This window comes from Dendroctonus ponderosae, unplaced genomic scaffold (genome assembly GCF_020466585.1).
Source record: "Dendroctonus ponderosae isolate FM_Combo_2020 unplaced genomic scaffold, Dpon_F_20191213v2 Dpon_F_20191213_2, whole genome shotgun sequence".
Taxonomy (NCBI): domain Eukaryota; kingdom Metazoa; phylum Arthropoda; class Insecta; order Coleoptera; family Curculionidae; genus Dendroctonus; species Dendroctonus ponderosae.
In genome coordinates this window covers 3,199,769-3,220,487 of record NW_026018165.1, presented here as the reverse complement: position 1 = coordinate 3,220,487, position 20,719 = coordinate 3,199,769, and the positions used below count along the sequence as shown (strand labels likewise).

At 32.6% G+C, this 20,719-nt stretch overlaps 4 protein-coding genes across 5 annotated transcripts in view; 3 read left to right on the top strand and 1 right to left on the bottom strand.

The window, feature by feature from the left end:
- Positions 1-222: 222 nt before the first annotated feature.
- Positions 223-4,832, bottom strand: LOC109536944 (diacylglycerol kinase epsilon). 2 transcript variants are annotated; one of them, XM_019903423.2, is made up of 11 exons: positions 4,427-4,832; positions 4,024-4,192; positions 2,802-2,947; positions 2,602-2,749; positions 2,371-2,510; positions 1,704-1,781; positions 1,497-1,642; positions 1,270-1,438; positions 1,051-1,216; positions 848-993; positions 223-788 (listed from the first exon to the last, which is right to left on the bottom strand). In XM_019903423.2, the coding sequence occupies exons 1-11, from the start codon at positions 4,706-4,708 to the stop codon at positions 666-668; spliced, it is 1,713 nt and encodes a 570-aa protein (XP_019758982.1). In that variant the 5' UTR covers positions 4,709-4,832; the 3' UTR covers positions 223-665. The 2 variants fall into 2 exon arrangements, with proteins under 2 accessions (XP_019758982.1, XP_019758983.1); XM_019903424.2 differs by having other exon boundaries at positions 2,817-2,947.
- Positions 4,833-5,440: 608 nt separating this feature from the next.
- Positions 5,441-10,538, top strand: LOC109536941 (dual specificity mitogen-activated protein kinase kinase 3). Its single transcript, XM_019903421.2, has 7 exons — positions 5,441-5,611; positions 5,726-5,801; positions 6,203-6,368; positions 7,661-7,880; positions 7,943-8,139; positions 8,201-8,445; positions 9,128-10,538. Exons 2-7 carry the CDS (start codon positions 5,743-5,745, stop codon positions 9,240-9,242), a joined length of 1,002 nt encoding a protein of 333 aa, XP_019758980.1. The 5' UTR covers positions 5,441-5,611; positions 5,726-5,742; the 3' UTR covers positions 9,243-10,538.
- A 2,307-nt stretch (positions 10,539-12,845) lies between these two features.
- LOC109536940 (UPF0587 protein CG4646) lies at positions 12,846-13,561 on the top strand. The gene is made up of 2 exons (XM_019903420.2): positions 12,846-13,237; positions 13,301-13,561. Exons 1-2 carry the CDS (start codon positions 12,985-12,987, stop codon positions 13,525-13,527), a joined length of 480 nt encoding a protein of 159 aa, XP_019758979.1. The 5' UTR covers positions 12,846-12,984; the 3' UTR covers positions 13,528-13,561.
- Positions 13,562-13,652: 91 nt separating this feature from the next.
- Positions 13,653-20,719, top strand: part of LOC109536939 (G1/S-specific cyclin-E) — a gene marked incomplete in the record, with an annotated part of 11,815 nt that continues 4,748 nt past the window's right edge. The window contains 4 exon segments of the mRNA XM_048663793.1: positions 13,653-14,607; positions 18,124-18,461; positions 18,747-18,982; positions 20,592-20,719. Of these exon segments, the coding sequence (XP_048519750.1) occupies positions 18,176-18,461; positions 18,747-18,982; positions 20,592-20,719 (650 nt within the window).

The following is a 20,719-nucleotide window of genomic DNA, read 5'->3' as shown; positions in this document are numbered from 1 at the left end:
ATACCATATTTTTATATAATATTTTACGTAGGTTTATGAAATAGTTTTTTATTATCAACTAATTTTCAAAATAGCCAAAATCATTTGCAATGTTTAGGATTCGGAATAGACGTCGATATTTTAAGCTGTCGGCAATGTAAAATTTTTTTTCGTTTCCGAAGGAAAAAATTATGACCCAGAAAAGTATGGCTATCTGAAAATAAATAAAAATAAAAAACGACATACTTTTTTATAATGTATACTTTATTTTCATTAAATATATAGATATATCTAAATTACATATTACATATCAAATAAATTCGACTTGACTTATACATTACAGGTACACAAACAAAATCGACTAAAAGTTAAGCGAACTCAGACAGATAGAAATGCAAAAACATTAAATACTACATCTGAGGGAAATACATAAAATGGCATTAGCTAAAATTACCCTGATAATTAATAAAACTATACATGGCGCTTACTACAATTCGTCTCTTATTTGGACAAGGAAGAGCAAATGCTTTCATAGCGTGTGTATTAGTATGTGTATTGAAACGAAATTATTATACTATAATTCGTAAGTACTATAGATATCAATATTAAACCTTTAAGTGATCAATTTTTAAACTATTTATGCATATCATACTATAGAAAAAATATAGCAAAAATATTTAGAATAATTAATTATCATTCTGATTGATCAAAATGGGACATTTATTCACGTACGTAACTTTTAAAGTGCCTGGGTGTTGCTCCCAGGGCTCTCCATCTATTTGAACGGGAGCTTTCTCCCTTAGACGAATCTAATGAAATTAATATTTAACTAAATCAATTTAGTTTAGTCAAATACAATTATTCCTACCTCTACAGTCCTAGCTTGTCCTAATCTGATGGGAGATGAAATACCAACTTGCAATTGGGCTATATGAAAAGAGGAATAAATCCCCACAACTTCCAAGATGCCATCGTTATGCGACTGGGTTGTTCTACTGGAACCATCCCCTAAACCTGGAAAAAATTTCAAAGGTCTCATAAAAGCTTTGGACTTTAGATCGAAAAACTCACCCCATAAATTGACACCAGCCCCCCAAGAGGAGATATTCAAAATGGCAATGGATTCCAGTTCCGGTAAAGGCACCTGATGACCATCCAAATACAAATCAAGCCGCTGCTCTAGATTTTTACAGTCTGCTGTAACCACTTGTTGAGTTCCAAAACACAAATACAAAAGCTGAAACACTTTGATTACGCTTCTCGAATTGCAAATATTTTCATAGCCTGAACCTTATTGAATAATCTACTACCATAAACATAAAATATACTATCTCTGGTATTATGGAAGCTTAATGCCACTTGAGCGTCCACGCCGACGCTCATATAATTGTACATGTAGAAAGTTTTGTTCGGAATTCTAATTCCTAAATGCCGCGTCGATATCACTTCTATTTGCCATCTAAAACATTATTTAGTAGCAAGTATTGCGTTAAAAATTGTATCAAAATAGGATTTACCTATCGAGTTGAGACAGAGTCGCATCTCGAATATTTAGTAATATTTTTTGCATATCTAGTTCAGGGGAATTTTCTTTGCCCCATCCCAAAACCCTTGAAAGATCATTGCCCGTTCCAAGCGGAATAATTGCTAACGGCGGTTCTGGCTAAATTATACAAAAATATAAATTTAATGATCAATGAAAAAAATCTGATTTAAACGCTTACATCCAAATCCAATTTATATGAAGAAGTTAATACCCATGATATTGTTCCATCACCACCAGCTACTAACACTCTTACAACCTGAAATAAGATGAGATAAGAGAAACAAGGAGAACTTAAACATTGTAATGAGCACATTTGCGTTCAGCAGTTTCTAGACTTTTTCAGATGTTTCTCACAATTAATTCCATACATGTTTACATTACTTAAGCTTGTTCATATCCGATGAATATTCTATTCCAATATTCAGGGTGACCGAAAAGTTTTAAGAAATTTTCTAAGCTCCAAAATGCCACGTTTGTCTCATAAAAAATGGTAGCTAATGCTTGGTTTTCGATGTATCCTTTGTCAAAGTTTATTATTCTAAGGTATTTGAACTTTGATTTTATTCACAGCCAGCTTTATTTTAAATAATCCGATTTTTTCTGGAAAATTTTCTTAAAACTGAAAATAATTTAAAAAATGAACAACTTGTATATATCGAAAGCTAAACGTTTGATCAGCAAATTTAATATCAATCAGTCCAAACATAAAATCCAAAGTATAAAACACTGCACCCTATTTTCTGGAACTGCACCGTATTTTCTGATTTTGTAACTTTGTGCGCTAAATTGAAAACGGACTAAAAGTAACTACCAAAAAGTAGATTTACTGACATCAAGCTAATCACCTTGGGAGCCAGAAGGACACACCATTGTAAAGCAGCTGGAGGTTTTCTATTAGTCAAATCTATAACTTGGGCAGGATTCAAATATTTCCTGAATTCAGACAAAACCAACGCTCCATCTGAGTTTCCGGATTTTTTATTAGCTGCATTTCAAAATAAAACACTCCATTTATTTACATGTAAGTTAAAGTTGTGTTGATTAAGTTTAGTTGCATTAAGTGTTTTTTCTCGTACCTACAACCACCAAAGGAGACCATTTTTCCCAACCAGGATCTCTTACACCTCTTAATAGCAAGTGCTTATTAAGAGCGCCCTTTCTTCGGGCTACTTGCACACAGGACGGCGGTACAATCATTGACCGAAACGGGCCAAAATCGCAAACCTAAGCAATACATAAAAAATACAAAAATGAATTATAAAAACACATACGTTACAAGCTTAATTCGTACATCATCCATTTGCTTGAGGCATTCAGTATGAACTGTGCGTTGGCACCAACAGCACTGAAAATCAATAAGACCTGGTTCCATTGAACAGTCTTCATTACATTGACAACACACTGCTCCCAAAGGAAGGTTGCCTGCAAAAAATGAGACAAAAATATTATCTAAAATGATTAGTAATCGTCAAATGATCTCGAGACCTACTTTTTCGCATTCTGCATTGTGTCAAGAAGAGGGTACTAATTAGTACTTGATTAGGCAAATTAGAATGTAATGTAATTTATAAGAACTAGACAATTTTTAGTTCCATAGTTCAGATTATTGGAACTGAAATTTAAGATAGCATTGAACATAATTTTATTAGCACAAGTTCAAATGCCATTCAGGATGGTCCCGTCCGGGATGTCTGAAATTTGCTCATTTTCAATCAAAATCGACAAAGCACAATGTTCTGATAAATTTTTTGGATTTTCGCTTTGCTAATATTCGCTAGTATTAAATTATCTAATACTTAAACCGGGTTAAACAATCGTACAATTGTTTCCTGACAAAATGGCGATTGACGCATCGAGTAAATAATTAGATAAACAACACACTGGTTTAATAGAAACAATTGGAAGATATTCTAAAAAACTAATTATTCAAGTCAATCAAAGTCTTGAAAGCTATATTAGTTTGCTCTGACAAAGACATAACTAACGCCTGTTTCAAAAAGTGTGTTATATTAAACTATTATGTAAACTGTATGTTTATGATTGCTGTGCTGTATTTAAAACAAGTTATCTGTTCTGGTTTTTCGTTTTACACTTACAGTTTTTTAAGACGGAACACATATTCTTTTAATAGAGAAATTTAAGTTGCGAATAGTCTAAACAATTAAATTATCTCAGGGTAACGGTTAGTCACAATACCTTAAAGTCAGAAAAACCTAGATCATTAATGGAGAAACACTATACAATAATAAGATTAAACCAACAAACGGCGAGGAGAAAAGCAATAATGCAATAAAATATAGTGGAAAACGTGAAAATTATTCATTATAGTCTTTATCATAATGAAAATCAAGTTATTTCGCCCAAAAAGGCTTTCTTTCAAAACTGCCGCATAATTATAGATCAGTGGAAACTGCATAAACTGCATGGCAAAATTGTGTTCATGTCGTAAACAAGAAATATTGTTTTACATTAATACGTGCCGTATTCCAATATTTTACCTTTTACCCAATGATGGGGCTGAACATCACTGTTACTTGTAACTAGTTTACAAGTAAGTGTTTGGTTGGCTTTTTTAATACATTCAGAATCAGCACATACCCCACAACAGTCACAATATACTCCAATACCATGAATTAAAAATGCTTCACATACTGAACAATACCAAGTCTGAAACAATTTAAGACATTATTGTATATTTAGATAAATCTAAACTCAGGAACTTCACACTGAATGAAAACAGTTTCTAGTGCAAAATATTTGGCAATATAATTAGAATTTTCAGTAGGGGTTCATGACAGAATTTGAACATCTAGGTTTAAACTGCTACATAGTTAAGTGGTTCAAATAAATGGACTGTGTAAACTTCTTTAAATGAAATTCTAAGTAAAGACAGGAAAGTACCCTGGCTGTAACTTTAATGGGGGTCCAACTGTGGTTCTTGCTGTAGTCTCTTACTGCCACTTTACCATCGCTACTCAATTTCCTAAACAAATAGTAGCTCACAATGCAGAGTACAACAGCCCCAGCAAATGTGGTAAATCCAAAAGGGGGAAACAAATCTCCAATTATCCACATATCTCTGTCAGGATTGGAGATTTCAGTTTTGCTGAAAACCGTCATCAATCGACTTTGAGAAACTCGAGCAACTTGAATACTATTTCCTTGGTTTGGTGACTTAACCATTTACTTCTAATTATTCATTAATTCATCATTAATAATTTTTGTTTTGAAAACATTTACATTCATGTAAATGCGTTGACATGCTGACATACTAATTGTATTGTTAAATTCATTTATTCGGCTTACTAGAAATAGTTCATGAGTTATTTCTGTTCTCTCGTATGCGTTAGTAAGAGATAAAACGTAATCTCTCTGTATGCTTTGGCGTCTGAAAACCTTCAAGCAAATGAATTTTACATGTCGAATTTGTAGCAGAGCCGGAGTAGCACATCTATTTTAAATGCTAATTTGGTATAGTGGTTAAGAAAAAATCTTGGTGATCTTGTTGTTTGAGTCCAAGGACTCGGACCGAAACGAAATAACTATTCGTTCCGGTTTCGGTGTTTTTTGGCTGGAATTTATGGACTATCCAGGATTTTTTTCGCTGAAACTTGCTTTCGCTATCTTTTGCATATAAAAAAGTCCTCAACACGAACCTGTGTGGATAATTTATTACTGAAAAATTCAATGGTGCCAATCACTAAAACTAGTGTTACCTTAAAACCTAGAAATGTTTAAAGGCAAAATTAAACTCACTCAGATTAAAAGTATTGAGTTTTTTTTAATTATCAAAATATTAAAAGGTGATTCTTACGTATAGAACAATTCAGCTGAATTTCACAGTTTATATATACATACATATCATATACATGTATTGCATTAACTACAGTTTGCACTTTAGTAAACCCAACAATGCCAACTATCCCTACCTGATTGAAAAGTAACTAAACGATCAAAACGATTTTTCTTGTAGCTTTTTATGGTCACGTTCAGTGGATCAAAATATGCAAAAAACTCTATTAACATAAAAATTAAACCGGTATTGCATATGAAAACTTTGAATTCCCTCACATTGTTCATTAAAGGGTAAGTAGATAGACAGTGTCAGCTCTACATTATTTCATATGGTACATTATTATTGCTCTTGAATAACCTTAATTCGATCAAAACAAATCAAACTAAATTATATATTTTCGGTAGATTTTTAGGTTGATGAAATGTCTCGACGACCGAAGCCTGGACTTAAAGTTATTGTACAGGAAACCCCAGTCGAAGTGTAAGTATTGTCAGAATGGCTGCTTATTTATGCAGTTTGTATTCACTTTTATCTTCCTTGATAAACTTACATCGCTCTCCTACCTGCCAAGGTTTGTTCATCTATTACAACTGATCTCAAGTACTTGGGGCGTTTATTAAATAGACACATAATGTATGTCCTTTTATGAGTAAGTTTAGTATTAGGATTAATTCAACCACATTTTACTATGAATCGCTAAGGTTTGCTATTGTTTAACAACAATGGTAACACAATAGAAGCACTTAGTTAAGTTTTCAGTCAAAGCGGAAATCATGCTAACGCATTAAGCAAAAGCACATTATACTTAGTAAAAGGCTCTCTGCCTTTTAATATTAAGTGTAACTGATACTTGAAGACTAAGTAATCATTGTTTTATTCAGAAAAGCGCCTGGGAATTTAGATTCTCGCACCACAATTACTATAGGAGACAAAACGTTCGATGTGGAGGCCGATGATTTGGAGAAAATATCCGACTTGGGTAGAGGTGCATATGGAGTAGTTGAGAAAATGCGACATATCCCTAGTGGTACCATTATGGCTGTTAAGGTAACGAAACCTTAATTTCCCACATTTTAACTAACAGTGTTTTAGTAGATATGCTAGTCAAAAGATAGACAGATAGATAACAATGTATTAAACATTCACATTGTATAAGTCCAAACCAAGTTACAACATATACAGGGTGTCCAAGATAATGATGTACGGGGATCTACGAAACCATAAGAAATGCGAAGTCCGTTAAACCAGGAAAAAGTTGCGCCAAATCAGGGGGTCATATATATGGCGGTTTTAAAATACAAGTATTTCTTTTAAATTTGGAGATATTTGGAAAAAAGTGATTTTTCTGATTTTTGTTTTAATTTATATTAAAAGTTATTTGAAATCAGATCAAAATGCAAAAAATACTTTCCAAAGGCACCTTTTTGAGCTCTAGAAGATGGTGTAATTGAAAATGAAAATGAAGATTCCAACGTTTCGTTTCTTAGAAACCATCATTAACTTTTGTTTTCCATGTGGACCGAAAAAATTTATATAACGCAATAAATAGCTCTTAATAGCGAATTCGAAAACGATGTATAACATAGTAAGATTTGTACCGCTTCCTGCCTCAAAAACATTTTGTCTATAAATTATGCGTGTTTTAAGTCTTAGTAGGTCAAATTTTATGCGTCTAGCTTAGAACTTAAGAAGTACGCGGTATTTATAAAACTTACTAACCAAACTAAAACCAGAATAAAATCTTTCAATGAAGATATTTGATATTTGTTGGTGTACATATTTTCGTCTTGCTGCACTATTGTTGTGAGATAAGATGAAATATGAAAGCATAAAATTTTCTTTTGTTTGTAAAATTGTTTCCCGGCATAACGAAAAACTCTCGAGAAATTCTGATACTGATGTAGAATAGTGTTTAGTAATGAAAATGGGTATAATTTATAAAAAAAAAACGGGTTTTTTGACCGAAGAACCCCACCAAATCATACTGGTCTAGAAATGAGCGCGCTAGCTCAACTTGTTCTACAGATACGAGCAAAAAAGTGCCCTCATGCTTGGAATTCTAGTAACCTTTACTTTTATACGTAATTTCTCGATCATGCCAATTACGCGTTCTTATCCAAAACATTTTTCTGGTTTCACTGATTATGATTATTAATTTACGAAAGAAAACATCCGAATGATTGACTGTTAAAGAAGTCACTAAGGCCCACAAGTCTACACTTTAATTTGCTGATTTATTGATTGCAAATCTATTTTACATTGATCTGCCCGTATTAGAAGAGAATCATTTCAAAAAATGTATCTTGTTTTGGTGTTTACAATTATTCGTGTGTGCTTAGCGTATAACAGCTACCGTGAACACCCAAGAACAAAAAAGGCTGCTAATGGATCTGGATATATCCATGAGAAGTAGCGACTGTCCATATACAGTTCAATTCTACGGCGCTCTGTTTAGAGAGGGCGATGTGTGGATCTGTATGGAAGTGATGGACACAAGTTTAGACAATTTCTACTTGAAAGTCTATAAAAATGGACAAAAAATTCCTGAATACGTGTTAGGTATGATGTTTTAGAAAATATTTAGATCTGAATAGCAGTTGAATAAGTCATTTTTCTCACAGGTAAGGTAGCTCTTGCCGTTGTTAGTGCACTTCACTATCTTTACTCTGAGCTGCACGTAATTCATCGAGATGTCAAGCCATCCAATATTCTAATAAACCGAGATGGCGAAGTAAAAATGTGCGATTTTGGTATCAGTGGCTATTTAGTGGACTCAATTGCCAAAACTGTGGATGCCGGCTGTAAACCGTATATGGCGGTAAGTGCTTTATTTTAGTTTTGCTTATCTAGAGACATAATTTAATTCATTGAACCTTCAGCCAGAAAGAATAGATCCACAAGGTAATCCATCACAGTACGACATTAGATCGGATGTGTGGTCTCTTGGGATCTCTTTAATCGAACTAGCCACTGGCAAGTTTCCCTACCCAAAGTGGGGCACACCTTTTGAACAGCTCAAACAAGTTGTGGCTGGCGAACCGCCAAGGTTGCCATCCGACGGACAATTTTCGACAGAGTTTGAAGACTTTATATCTAAATGTTTACAAAAGAAGTATATTGACAGGTGAGTCTTTGTGAATTGAAGGAGAAAATTATCTGGGGTGTTTTCTTATTAACTACAAAGATTGAAAGAGTCCAAAGTTGCATCATTTCTCTGAACGGGTTTGAAAAAATGAGGCTTATTGCGAGAAGTTCACTTTATACATTTTTGTTACAAAATATGGAAGCGAGAATCATGCAGTCAGATCTTTAGTAGACTCAAATGTGTTTGTAGGTCCATACTTTTTAATTTATAAGATAAGGTCCGTATCAAATTACGTGTAAATATGGGTAAAAAAGGTAAATAAATCAATCGTAATACTCAATTAGAAAAAATACTTCTATTGAAATCAGAAAACGTATTTTTATTCTCATTCTTTTTAAAAAATATAATTTCTTGATAGTTGACGTATACATACATGTGAAAACAGATATTTGCATTTTACTTAATGTTCGTAAAGAAACCGGCCTTTGCAGCTTCGAATGTTTTAACTAAAGATTTAGTTTATAGTGTTTTGCCTAATTTTTTGCCAAATTTTTACTCACTTGTCTTCAGCACCTTCAGTACGATTCAAGTTTTAATGTAGATTCTCGATGTATAGATCCAAAAATATCTAAATAATGCTATTTTCAAAGTAATTTTGTTATATTCACCCCCTGGTATGATAATGCCGTTGATTGATATTACTTTTAATTGCGTATTTTAGATGGAACTATAGTCAATTGCTTGAACATGAATTCCTAAACAAACATCGTGACCTGAACACTGATATTTCAAGCTTCATTGGAGAGATATTAGACTTGCCGAATTCAAACCCCTGAGACTCATGCACGGTATCTTAGCGCTTAATTTTCTGGCAATACTACTAAGCGTTCTGAATACCTTTTTCAGAATGAGTTAAACGTTAAAAATCGTCAAGTGCTATTTGATGAAAATTTTCAAAGTTTTAAGTTTAAGATCAAAGTACTGCAAAATATTCTACTGACTAAAAAACTGCTTTTTGAGATTAGGACCTGGAAATGTTTTTATCAAAGTATATTTTTAGAAGGTGATTGTCACATGAAATCCCTAATGGTTATTAATTAATATAATAACCGGATTTCAGGCGACATGCCCCATTTTCCCATTAAACTCATCCATATTTTTTAGTACTTGTAAAAAGCAGATATTTTCATAAAACTGTATTAATCCTAGTCGATTATCATGTGCGAACTAGTCTAGTGCTATAGAAAAAAATGTTCCTTTAGAATCGCTTAATTTTTAAATTTATTTTAAATTTGGTCACAAACACGATAACAAGTGTGGTATGCGTCTTTATACAAACTCCTAGCTTGTCAAATAGTATGAATTTCGGATGCATCCAACATCCAATTGTAATGCCTTTTACTACTAAATGCAACAGTTCTTATAAAAAAAACCGCTTGAATACTCAAAACGGAAATTATACTGTATTGAAAGCTGGCTCAGGTGGGGACCGTAACATTTATTATATTTCTAAATGTAGAATGCTATGTTGCTGTAAATTGTAGGTATGGAATAAGAAGATGTTATGGGAAGTTTTTATAWAGAACGCATTTACCATAAATAAAAATACAATTTTATGGTCAACCTGTACCTTCTCAGATCTTCTACATCACATTAGCATTATACATTATTAATTTAACTTAATTCCTTAATTGAACCTTTACTTTTGTCCTGATTTTATTAGAAGTTGCCCACGAATAAACATCTATTCTACTAGATTATTATGGCAACCAAATGTATTAATCTATGGTTGTTCTATGCTCTTGATGTTATCCACTTTGAATTATTTAATTTTTTTTTTATTTTCGATAAAACATTTTTAGTTGTTTTGCGAGAGGTCAGCATTACTTTTGATAACCGAATTGTGTTTTCCTACTTAAAATAGTAGTAATTTTATCGCTCATGAGATGGATTCTGTCCATTTTGGTTTTAAAACTTTGTAAGCATTTTAAATAGAAATTGTTGAACAATTTTCAGTTATTTATCAAGTTAAGGAGTAAATATTTGAATTTTAAGAAGTATTAGTTTAGGTTTAGAGATGTAACTTGATTTTTAAGTGTTAATGCAGATGTGTGATAAATTAAATAATAATAGTTATGAAGTTTTTTTTACCTTCGCAGCTCCAATGGTCGCATATAAAGTAGGAAAATTAAGAGACTAATTAAATAATATAAATAAATAATAAAATAGGATTTATGAATTTCAACTTTTTTTGGAATTAATATGTATCAAGGATGGAGTAAAGGCGACTACATTTTCTTATAGTAGCTTTAAGAAAATCTAAAGAACGCATTGGCTATCACTTTTTTGGTATTTTTTAAATATGGTTCTCTATCTTTGTTAACAAGATGTAAACAAATTTTTTATTCTGAATTTCAAAAATTATAAAGTATTGAAGTACAAGGTGATTCACAATCTTATGGACACAAAGCAGGGACATATAGAGGACCTCAAAACAAGTTTAGTTTACATTTAAGTTTTTTTTTCTCAGGCCCATGGTCAAAGAGATACAGAGTGTTAAAGTTTCAAAAAAAATTGGTATTTTCTCTTTAACTCCTACAGTTTATGAGATATTTTTCTCAAATTTTTAATGTGGGCTAATGTTTAGACCCTTTACCCGTAGGTAAGGCAACTGGTTGTGAAAATCTACAGAGTGTTCTTTTTTCTAGAGGCATACCCCCTTTTACCCCCCGAACTTTTTTGTGGTGCTCCACTGACTTCAACCGCTCAATTTTTTGAACTTTTTTGTGGTGTGCCACTGACTTCCACCGCGCGATTTTTTGAATTTGTTGTTCAATTTAAAAGTTTTTTCATTTTCGAGTTATTTGCACAAATATAAGTCCATGTTCTTGGACAATCCTGGGTGATTTTCAATGAATTTTTTAATAATTTATTTGCGACCTTTTGTTCACATTTTTTTTTGAACGAAATTAATTCAGTAATAAATTGAAATATTCGTTACATTTTTGTGTATTTTTATTTGGATTAGCTTACAACCGATAAACCTCAATTATTGTAAATTATATTAAAGTAAAAAAAATTATATTTAAAGTTAGGTCGTCAGCCATCCCTATTTTAACTTCAACTTGCATTTAAGGCATTCATAAAAAAATGTGAACAAAAGGACACAAAAAAATCATAGAAAATCATCCAGAAACCCTACATAGATTTGTGTTTGTGCAAATTAATGGAAAACAAAGGCAGATACGAAAAAACTGCAAGAGATAAATAAATTCTTAAACGGAACAACAAATTCAAAAATTTGTTCGGTTAAGTCAGTGGCACACCACCAAAAAGTTCGGGGGGCAAAAGGGGGTATGTCTCTAAAAAAAAGAACATCCTTTAGATTTTCACAATCAGTAGGCTTACCTACGGGTAAAGGGTATAAACATTAGCCTACGTTAAAAATTTGAGCAAAATATTTCATAAACTGTAGGAGTTAAAGAAAAATTACCATTTTTTTTAAACTTTAATACCCTGTATCTCGTTAACCGTGGGCCTGAGAAAAAAACTTAAATGGAAACTCGATTTGTTTCGAAGTCCTCTACACGTCTCTGCTCTGTGTCCATAAGGTTGAGAATCACCCTGTATATTTTTTTTACTAGTTTTTTTCAATTAGTGTCATGAAAAGTGTGAAACCAAACCTGCATTTTGCATAGCTCTTACAAACTTATATTGAGATGCATTTCATGCTTTCTTTAAAAAAATTGCAACTGCTGATTTACAGTGGCAAAAGTCGCTCAAGTTTAATTATTAGTCCAAAAAAGTTAATTGAAATTAATAGAAAATTATTTAAAGCACAATATGAGAAGAATTTACTTAATTTTTAATAATTATTATGATATTCTTATCTGTCCTGAGCTTCAGTCAAAGTGTGCAGTAAAAATTTTGAAACATCGTTTATTTCATTACGTTTCGGCGAGACAACAACGCCATAATCAAATTCAAAATTTACACAAACTCATGATTGGTAAAAATCAACGTCCTTTTAGGTCTTTGCCTTCTTGAAAACCTTGAGTTTGTCTGAATTATTGTCTACATTGCAAATGTACAATCATATATAGTACATAACATATATCATAACAAGTACACGCAGTCAGGAAAATAAATCAGAATTAATTTTTAATTGCTTAATTATCACTTTATGGGGGATTTTGGATTTCTAACTAACTCCAAAAGAACATTACATTGTAAAGTTTAAGTTTGAACGTTTACTCAAAAAAATTAAAGTTTGAAGATTACAATTTTTGAAAAATGAAATTCACGTGATCTTTCCAGTAACAAACTTCTGTTAATGCACATTTTAGTAATTTTTTCTTTAATTTATATTTGTTTTTGAATTGATGACGACTGTTTCAGCCCTCCTATATAGATCATCAGTCTTTGCAGGAACGTGTACGACACTCAACTAGCTCCTAACTTCACATATATTATTGCAGTTTGACAAAGTTGGGTTAGAAACCAATCTCACTTACAACAACAAAGTAGATTTTTTTCAGTTCTAGGTGAAAACATTATAAAACCGTGGGTTGTTAGGCAATGGGTAAAACAACTCAATGTCGAATAAAAGCTCGTTTAGAAAACGTGGAAGCAATCAAGACCAACCACCCGGATCATTCATTTTCTTTAAAACTAAAGTGTACAGGATGTGGGGAAATATCCGATAAATGGCACGATGTGATCGAATCTGAGAAGTTTCCAGGCAAGACAGGCCGATCGAAGAATAATTATATCGCGAAATGTAAAATGTGTGGCCGAGAGAACAGTCTGGATATTGTCCCTGGTAGTAACGGTAGGTGTTTGCGCTGACAACTTATGAAAACTAAAGAATTACCTTTCAAGAACAAATTTCCAGCCTCATACACTAGCGAGGATTCAGAAAAGTTTAAAGCGATTGTCTCATTTGAGTGTCGAGGAATTGAGCCAGTGGATTACCGACCATTGGTGGGATGGATTGCTAAAGTAGAAGGAAGCAGCAAAGTGTTTCCTGATGTTGACCTAAGTGAAAAAGAATGGGTTGAATACGATGAAAACATCCAGGACTCTGTGGGGGTGTACGATTTAGAATATGAATTGCGTTGAATTGGGGATTGATATGAATATACGAAATTTTTCATCTGGTGCTTTTCATTCAGAATTATCACTTGATAGAATATAGAATCATTAAAACAGAGCATAGGTGTCAGCTGATGTTCCAGAACCTTCTAGAGGTCAAGTGCTTTAGAATGTCATCGTTAACGTTGGTTTGAACTCTTTGCTGTTAAATATTTTAAATACCAGACACTTCCTTTCCTATGCCTATCGAGTCTAAGCTAAAAATAACTCTGCCAGCATTGCAAAAATGGATTGGAATGCAGTTAAATGTCCCCTGCTGACATCAGGCCGTGACGTCACGAGAGATTCCCGCTCGTTCAGATACTTCCGAGTCAAACGTCAGGTGATTACGTCGCTAGCTTCAGTTGTGTTTTGAATGTCAGCTGTGGAAACAGATGATTAGTGCTTGAAATATAGTTTGGCAAAACTCGTGATTTTAGTGAAAAATTAACTGAAACAACGTGTGAAACTCAAAGAAAACGAACAACAAGCCTCCAAGGGCAAGTTTGGCACAAAAGTCATCAAAATCTATGCCCAATTTGATGGAATAATCGACCCTCAATATTTGTTGTGATTGACCACATCCATCCTACTGGTGGCAGGCAACCCAACGTACATCCGGCTTTCTGGCTTTAAAAGGGGCTTTTAACAAGGGAAAAACACTCTTTGAGGGATTTTTTACTGAGTCCAAAGTACAAGAAATCATTGCAGAGCTCATAAGGGCTAGTTTTCACCTACCAGTGCTCTAAAACCCTTTGCAACGTATCCTGTGTGAAGTTGGCTGCGCACAGGCAGAACAGCTTTGCCCGCCTAAAATTTAACCATTTTCCTTCACTTGGCGGGATAAAAAGAGGGTGCTGGGGTATTTTTAGTAGCTTGTGCAGAAGCTCCACGTAGCTAGATTTGCTCCTCACTATCCAAGTTGCTCCATTGGCTTTGAAGAGTCATTTAAAGTTCTTTAAACGCCGTAATTCAAGTGCTTTGATCTGTATAATCACGATAAGTTCCAGCTAATCGAAAGCAGTGTGGTGGTCCGTCTTGAAAAGGCATTGAAGAAAGCTGTGCTGGGTAAGTGATCTCCAATTGATTTTTTCATAATGTTGGAACCTTCGATTCGTGATTAAAAGGGTGAATTGTCTGAAGGAAACGGTACTTTTGGGGATATACGTGGTAGACGTTTGGGGTTATGTGTACAATGAGGTGTGGTATGCTTGCACATTTGTGCCCCCAGCGGGCCCCAGTGCAAACCTTTTCCATTTTTTTCTCACTCAATATTTGCTCTAAAGTGCAATAAACCATCGTAAAGGCCAATAGAGCTTCCATCTCTCGTTTTAATGCCCATTTTACCACATGAAAAACCATCGAAGAAATGGGGCCCCATGCAGTGTTTTACCAAAACACCTCCCCAAAAGCCCTTCGCCTTATATCATACAAAGTTGATCATTTTATGCTCATAATAGCTTTAGCAACTGCTTATCTCCGATGTTTAAACTTTAAATGTCAAATTTAAAGGGACACAGTTAAACATTGACCTCTACCTGATTCATAAATACAGGACCTTTAAATCCATTTAAAACGTGTATTCAGTAAGTTTATTGTTTATTTAATATCGTCTAGGCTCATGGGAGGTAGATTTTTAAAATTTAAATGCCAAAATGAGGTCATGATTTTTTACTTAGGTAAGCATAACTATTTTAGGATTGGCTGGTGGGTTTGTGACAAAATTAAATTTGAGAGTCATGTCTTTGTTTGGGTGAAACTTCTGATAATTTGAGGAGTTCCACAGGTTGTTTTTTCGTTCAATCGGGATGTTGTTAATAAGAAAACCAAATAGGGAAAAATGCAGCTTTGTGCATCATCCCTTACTTTAATTGAACGTTGTATCTGAATTCAATCTCATTTGTATAAAAGCGATTGGTTTATATTTGGTCTTATCGACTGTTAAAACAATCACAACGTAATTACAGAACGACAGAGTTATAGGGAGTTGTGTTCAATTATATCTAAGATATCTTCTATCCTCTACTCTGTTTATTAACGGTAAACGTATTTGCAAGTTAAATTTTTGTCATTTCATCTCAAGATATAATAGGGGCTTAGGATTATGTGGTTGGCTGCTTGTTTTCAACAATGGAACAAAGGAATGATTAAACATAATTGGATTTTACCAGAAACAATTTTCGGCTTGAATATAAACAGGATAGGTATATTTCCTTAAAGTTCAAACCATTCTACTAATTGCTTTTTTTTATTTACCTTACAATTTTCCTAATTGACGGATTCCTGACTACCTATAAACTAATAATATATTTTTTTAATACTCAATTGAATTTGTTTCATTTTATGCCAAGGCAGCCCCCAGCCTTCATAGCCTTTATTATATTTATTATATTATTTCTAATTTATTACACGCCTTGATTCCTCGTTTGTTTTTTGCTTCTTTTATGTTGTTTGCAAGATTTTACTTTAAAAGTCCTGATTGACTTACTTGCTACCAAGGACCAAACCAACTATTCATATAAATGCACTCTTGTTTTTCTATTTCAGAAAAAGCGTTTATACATACGTTTGAATATGTGAACTCAATCTTCGAAGTTACATTATCATGTGATACAGATCTTGCCATTCAGTGCTTCACTGATGGTGTATTTTATAGTTAAACCAAAGTCAGTGAACTTAATTTCCTTTTTATACATAAAGTGAGCTAAAGCTCTCTTGCATTTAAAGATTGTATGATACTTTTTCAGTTTCCAGTTGGGGTTTCTCTATCGTTACATAGTTCTTATATGAAAATATTATAATTTTTTGAAATATGTATTGTAGTTTTTAGCTGAAATGTATTTTCACTATCAAAATACGTTTTGCTCGCTGAATTAATTTTAAGTTGATTGAGATTGTCTCCTTCTCATCTCGTTTTATTTGAAACCTTGCAGTTTTCATCCACTGAAATTTAATTTTCGTAATTTTAAATCAATAATTTTTCTATCTAGAATACAAATCAACTTTTTATGCCTTATCGCCAAAAGAGGCTTATTAGCAATTTTACTAAGAAAAAAAGGGTACATGAAACAGTGTTTACTCTGCTGTCTCAGTTACTGTGATAACTTAGAAATACGTGTTTGTGCAATTAATTACAATTGTATTTGTTAATTTCTATAGAACTTACTGTTTTTTCCCTATTCTTCAATTCATTAGGAACAAAGTCTCTTGGATATTCTAGATAGGGCAGTAGAACTATCGAACAATTTTGTACACAAGTTTTTGTCGGGTTGTTTGAAGAAATTGGAAAATATTTTAGATCATCTTCAGCATCAAATGAGCATTTTGTGTATACTTAATCTGATTAATCAAGTTGCATTATGAAGCAAGATAAAATGCTCTGCATTGTAATGTTTGTGGAGATTATTAGTTACAATTTCTTAAGAACTTACTTCGTTTTTTTTGTCTCTATTTCTTGGAAATGTGCAATTTTTATCTTATTCAATTAAAATATAAATTATTTTATTTTTTGCTGTCTGGTGGACTTTGATACTCGCTTGTTGATCCAAATGATGTTAATTATTTATTAACAAAATTTTGTTTATTACTTTCGCTTGTCTACTACTGCATTTTGTAGTAAATTATTCATTGGACTCAAAAAAGACAAGCCGAAGATTAAACCACTAAATTTTATAGATAAGAATTATAAGACTCTAATGCAATTTTTTAAAATAGTCGGACGATTTAATCGGTTTCTTGTGAAAAGGTGCAATAAACCCTCATTTTAAGTCATCTTAGGTTACCAGCAATATCACTCTGTTAGATCTTATGCAGGGAACGAAGAAACATCTCTCAAGTCATCTAACAAGGTTTGCTCGGGAAAACCACATTCCAAGTACTTCCCAATAAGGTTTATTAGAATTACAAGACATAACGGAAAAAGTCGTACCTATGCCTTTTATTTCTGGTTGCTATTCTCAAGTACACTGAAGTTGTTTTGCCATCTCGACACTTAAGAGCACATGAACTTGAAATAATAAATTTATTATCCAGTCGAGTAAATTTTAAACGCTTTTAAAATGTAAACATTCTAAGCCATTTTCAGAGTATAAACTAATTCTGTGAATGCATTTGGAAAGTCACTATATGAGTATTTTAATCTATTTGTTGGTCAAAAAAAATCTTCATAAAGCAATTATCGAAACTTAAAAACTTTCGATACCTTAGACAACTTTCGTTTCCACTAAACAACCACTCAATAGATTCCAATGCTAAATAGTTTAACTGCATTACCGTTTAGTTTAATGTTTTGTTGCTCTACTTATAATGTTTTCTTGTTTATGTTAATACAATACAAAATATTACTGGCATGTTTCCTATAAGTAAACTGGGTTACAATTTTATAGCACAGACCATGGTAATTAAACGCTTATGTGCTTCCAGTGGTTGAAAATGCGTTATTATATCTCATATGGGTACAGTTAACATTTCCCGTTATACCTAAAGTGAACTATAAAGTTTAAAAGGTTTTTTTTGATATTTAAATAATACGCACATGTGTATTATTTAAATTAATTGTTATGTTTTTGTATCTTTTCTTTACAGATCACTATACTAACTTCTAAAACCGTAACTAAGTGCTAGCATCGACTTTACCATGAGTTGCGAATCAGATCTTCAAACAACTGAACAAGTTCCTGAACTAGAATTGTCGACAAATGTTAGTGACGTTGAAAACGATGAGCTGTTGAACAGATTAGAGGAAGAAAATTATAGTGAAAGCACTAAATTATCTTTTCGAGAATTATTAAGAATACATACAAAGCAGACAGTGTGGGGCTTTAAATATGGACAAAATATTAGAGAAAATGCTTTAGCCAGGGATAAGAATTTGCAGGAAAGCAGCGAGAAGAAACGCGATAGTGATTTGGAAAGTAACACAGGTAAATTAACTGAATCACTCAGCTAATTAAGTGTGTATTTATTGTACATTAACTTAGTGTTAACTTAACTCAAAAAGAACCTTTAATATGTTTCTTGTTTGTTTCGGATGTACCTTTAATTATTAAAAGGCACGTTATTGAATATATGTGGCTTAAACGCTCTGTTGAATATTCTTGCCCACCAGACTGTATACAGATAACAAAATTAATATTTAATCATTACACAGCTCTATCATTTCAATAAGTCACGTACCTAACATTATTTAAAACTGTAATAATTTTCAGTTACTGAACAACATGAAAATTTTGACTCGGAGCCAGGTCCATCCACCTCAAAGGTGTGTACTACTGAAAATGACCATAAAACACCACACTCAAGGAAGGAAGAGCGAATCTCCAGAAGCAGAACCAGCAAAAGGAAGAACAGTACGAAACAAGATTTTGAATCGCCCACGAAGACTCGTCGCGTTCCTTTACCTTTAATGAATTGGGCGGATAGCAAAGAAGTGTGGATGTATATGGTAAGCGACTAGTGTTTTATATAAATGTTGCTTGACCTTTCTCAACGAACGAAGATTTGGGTGCTGGATAGACAATTTTGAATTGTTTTAATCAATTTAACAAGAGCGACGAAAGTAATTAATGAATATTAATGATCTGATTAATTCATCTAATACTTGTGGTACGCTTGCTGTTCACTAAAATAATAGCATTTGTTACCAAAACCATTTTTGTTTCGATTCTGATAAGTAAATGCTAGACAAATTTTTGTTTCAAATTAGCATGTGGAGCGTAATTGTTCGGTTCAATGCTTCCAAATCTTCAATATATTATTACCACTCTGGGTGGAAAAGATTTCAACTGTTCAGATAATTCTTAATCGGAAGCAATTTTTACATAACATGGCAAATCATTGGATATGTGAATGAAATTGTTTCTCATTGAGTGCAAAGTGTACATGCACAAATACTGGAAATTTAATTTTTAAATGTCCGCTTTATCGTTTTTACGATAAGTGAGTAAATATAACAGTTACGTAAGCTTGCAGTTTGAATAACTGGGTCAATATTTGGGAAGATCGAGCTATTGCTCAGTATTTGTTTAAGCTTAACTAAGTATTTATGCAATTTACAGTTAATTTGTAAAAAAATTATTCATAATTGCATATTGGAAGAAAAGTCAGTTTGAAGTACTGTCTGTTTGATTCAAACTTATCTAGTCTCTGGACATGTTTTTGTATGCAAATGAAATATTTCAATTTAATTTATATAAATATATTGTTTTATAAATATCTTTGCACTAATAAAATAAAAATAAAAGAACGTCTAAAAATATGTTTCACAAGAACAACTACATATTTTTATGCAGGAAAGGCTATCGACTATTAATATGTTTCATTAAAATCTATTTATGGTTTCAATTTTTACATTGTTTATACCGAATTAATGTTAAACATCTTATCAGCATGTGTTGATCATCACAGAAGCATCACAGGTATTGAAAGTGTTTTTCTTAATTTATCTTATCTTGGCTGCAGTAATTTAATAGAATCACTGCTCTAGCTGAAGTTTTTATGTTTATAAGTAACTAATTAGGTATCTATTGATTATTCAAAAACTGTTTTGAAAGCCCCATAAAAGTTTCCTTTTTGGGTAAAATAGAAGGATAGATAGGGCATAACATTTGCAAAAAAATGCAAAATGCCATTGCCATTAATGGTTTTGTTGCTTAACTTTGGTAATTTTTTAAAATAATTTTTATCAAAGAAAATGTGTAATACCATACATATAGACCAGTTAGGATTTAGATTACGAAAGTCCTCGAACGATTAACAGCATTTAAAAGCTCACTGAATGATACTTTTTGCGGTTATTAGGTATAACTCCCATTTAATGTGCAACATGTAACTTAAATTTTATATATTTTGTTTCATGCCGCTCTTAGTCATGGGGTAAGTATTGCATTGGAAACAGGCGTTTTTATATTTTCAATTTTACGTTTTAATTAAATTACAAATTCACGGAACTGTATATGCCTAGTTTTAATTATACAAAATGCGAATAAATAATTATAGAACATTTTTTAAATCTTTTTAACATGGTTTAAGTTTAGCATTTTAATTGATTACAGGTTTATAAAGAAGAAGCTTCGCAAAATCTAAGAAATCCCCGTTTGTTCGAAGACTTCACTGGATTTATGCCTAGAATGCGTGCTATTTTACTTGATTGGGTGATGGAAGTCTGTGAAGTCTATCATCT

Excerpts from the sequence above, each read along its gene's own strand:
- LOC109536940 (XM_019903420.2), top strand. The coding sequence starts at position 12,985 with ATGGGTAAAACAACTCAATGTCGAATAAAAGCTCGTTTAGAAAACGTG. Across the intron at positions 13,238-13,300 it reads TATTGTCCCTGGTAGTAACG|CCTCATACACTAGCGAGGAT; the intron begins GTAGGTGTTTGC and ends ACAAATTTCCAG.
- LOC109536941 (XM_019903421.2), top strand. The coding sequence starts at position 5,743 with ATGTCTCGACGACCGAAGCCTGGACTTAAAGTTATTGTACAGGAAACC. Across the intron at positions 5,802-6,202 it reads CAGGAAACCCCAGTCGAAGT|AAAAGCGCCTGGGAATTTAG; the intron begins GTAAGTATTGTC and ends TGTTTTATTCAG. Across the intron at positions 8,446-9,127 it reads CAAAAGAAGTATATTGACAG|ATGGAACTATAGTCAATTGC; the intron begins GTGAGTCTTTGT and ends TGCGTATTTTAG.
- LOC109536944 (XM_019903423.2), bottom strand. The coding sequence starts at position 4,708 with ATGGTTAAGTCACCAAACCAAGGAAATAGTATTCAAGTTGCTCGAGTT. Across the intron at positions 1,439-1,496 it reads ACTCTGTCTCAACTCGATAG|ATGGCAAATAGAAGTGATAT; the intron begins GTAAATCCTATT and ends ATAATGTTTTAG. Across the intron at positions 994-1,050 it reads GGCTGGTGTCAATTTATGGG|GTTTAGGGGATGGTTCCAGT; the intron begins GTGAGTTTTTCG and ends AATTTTTTCCAG.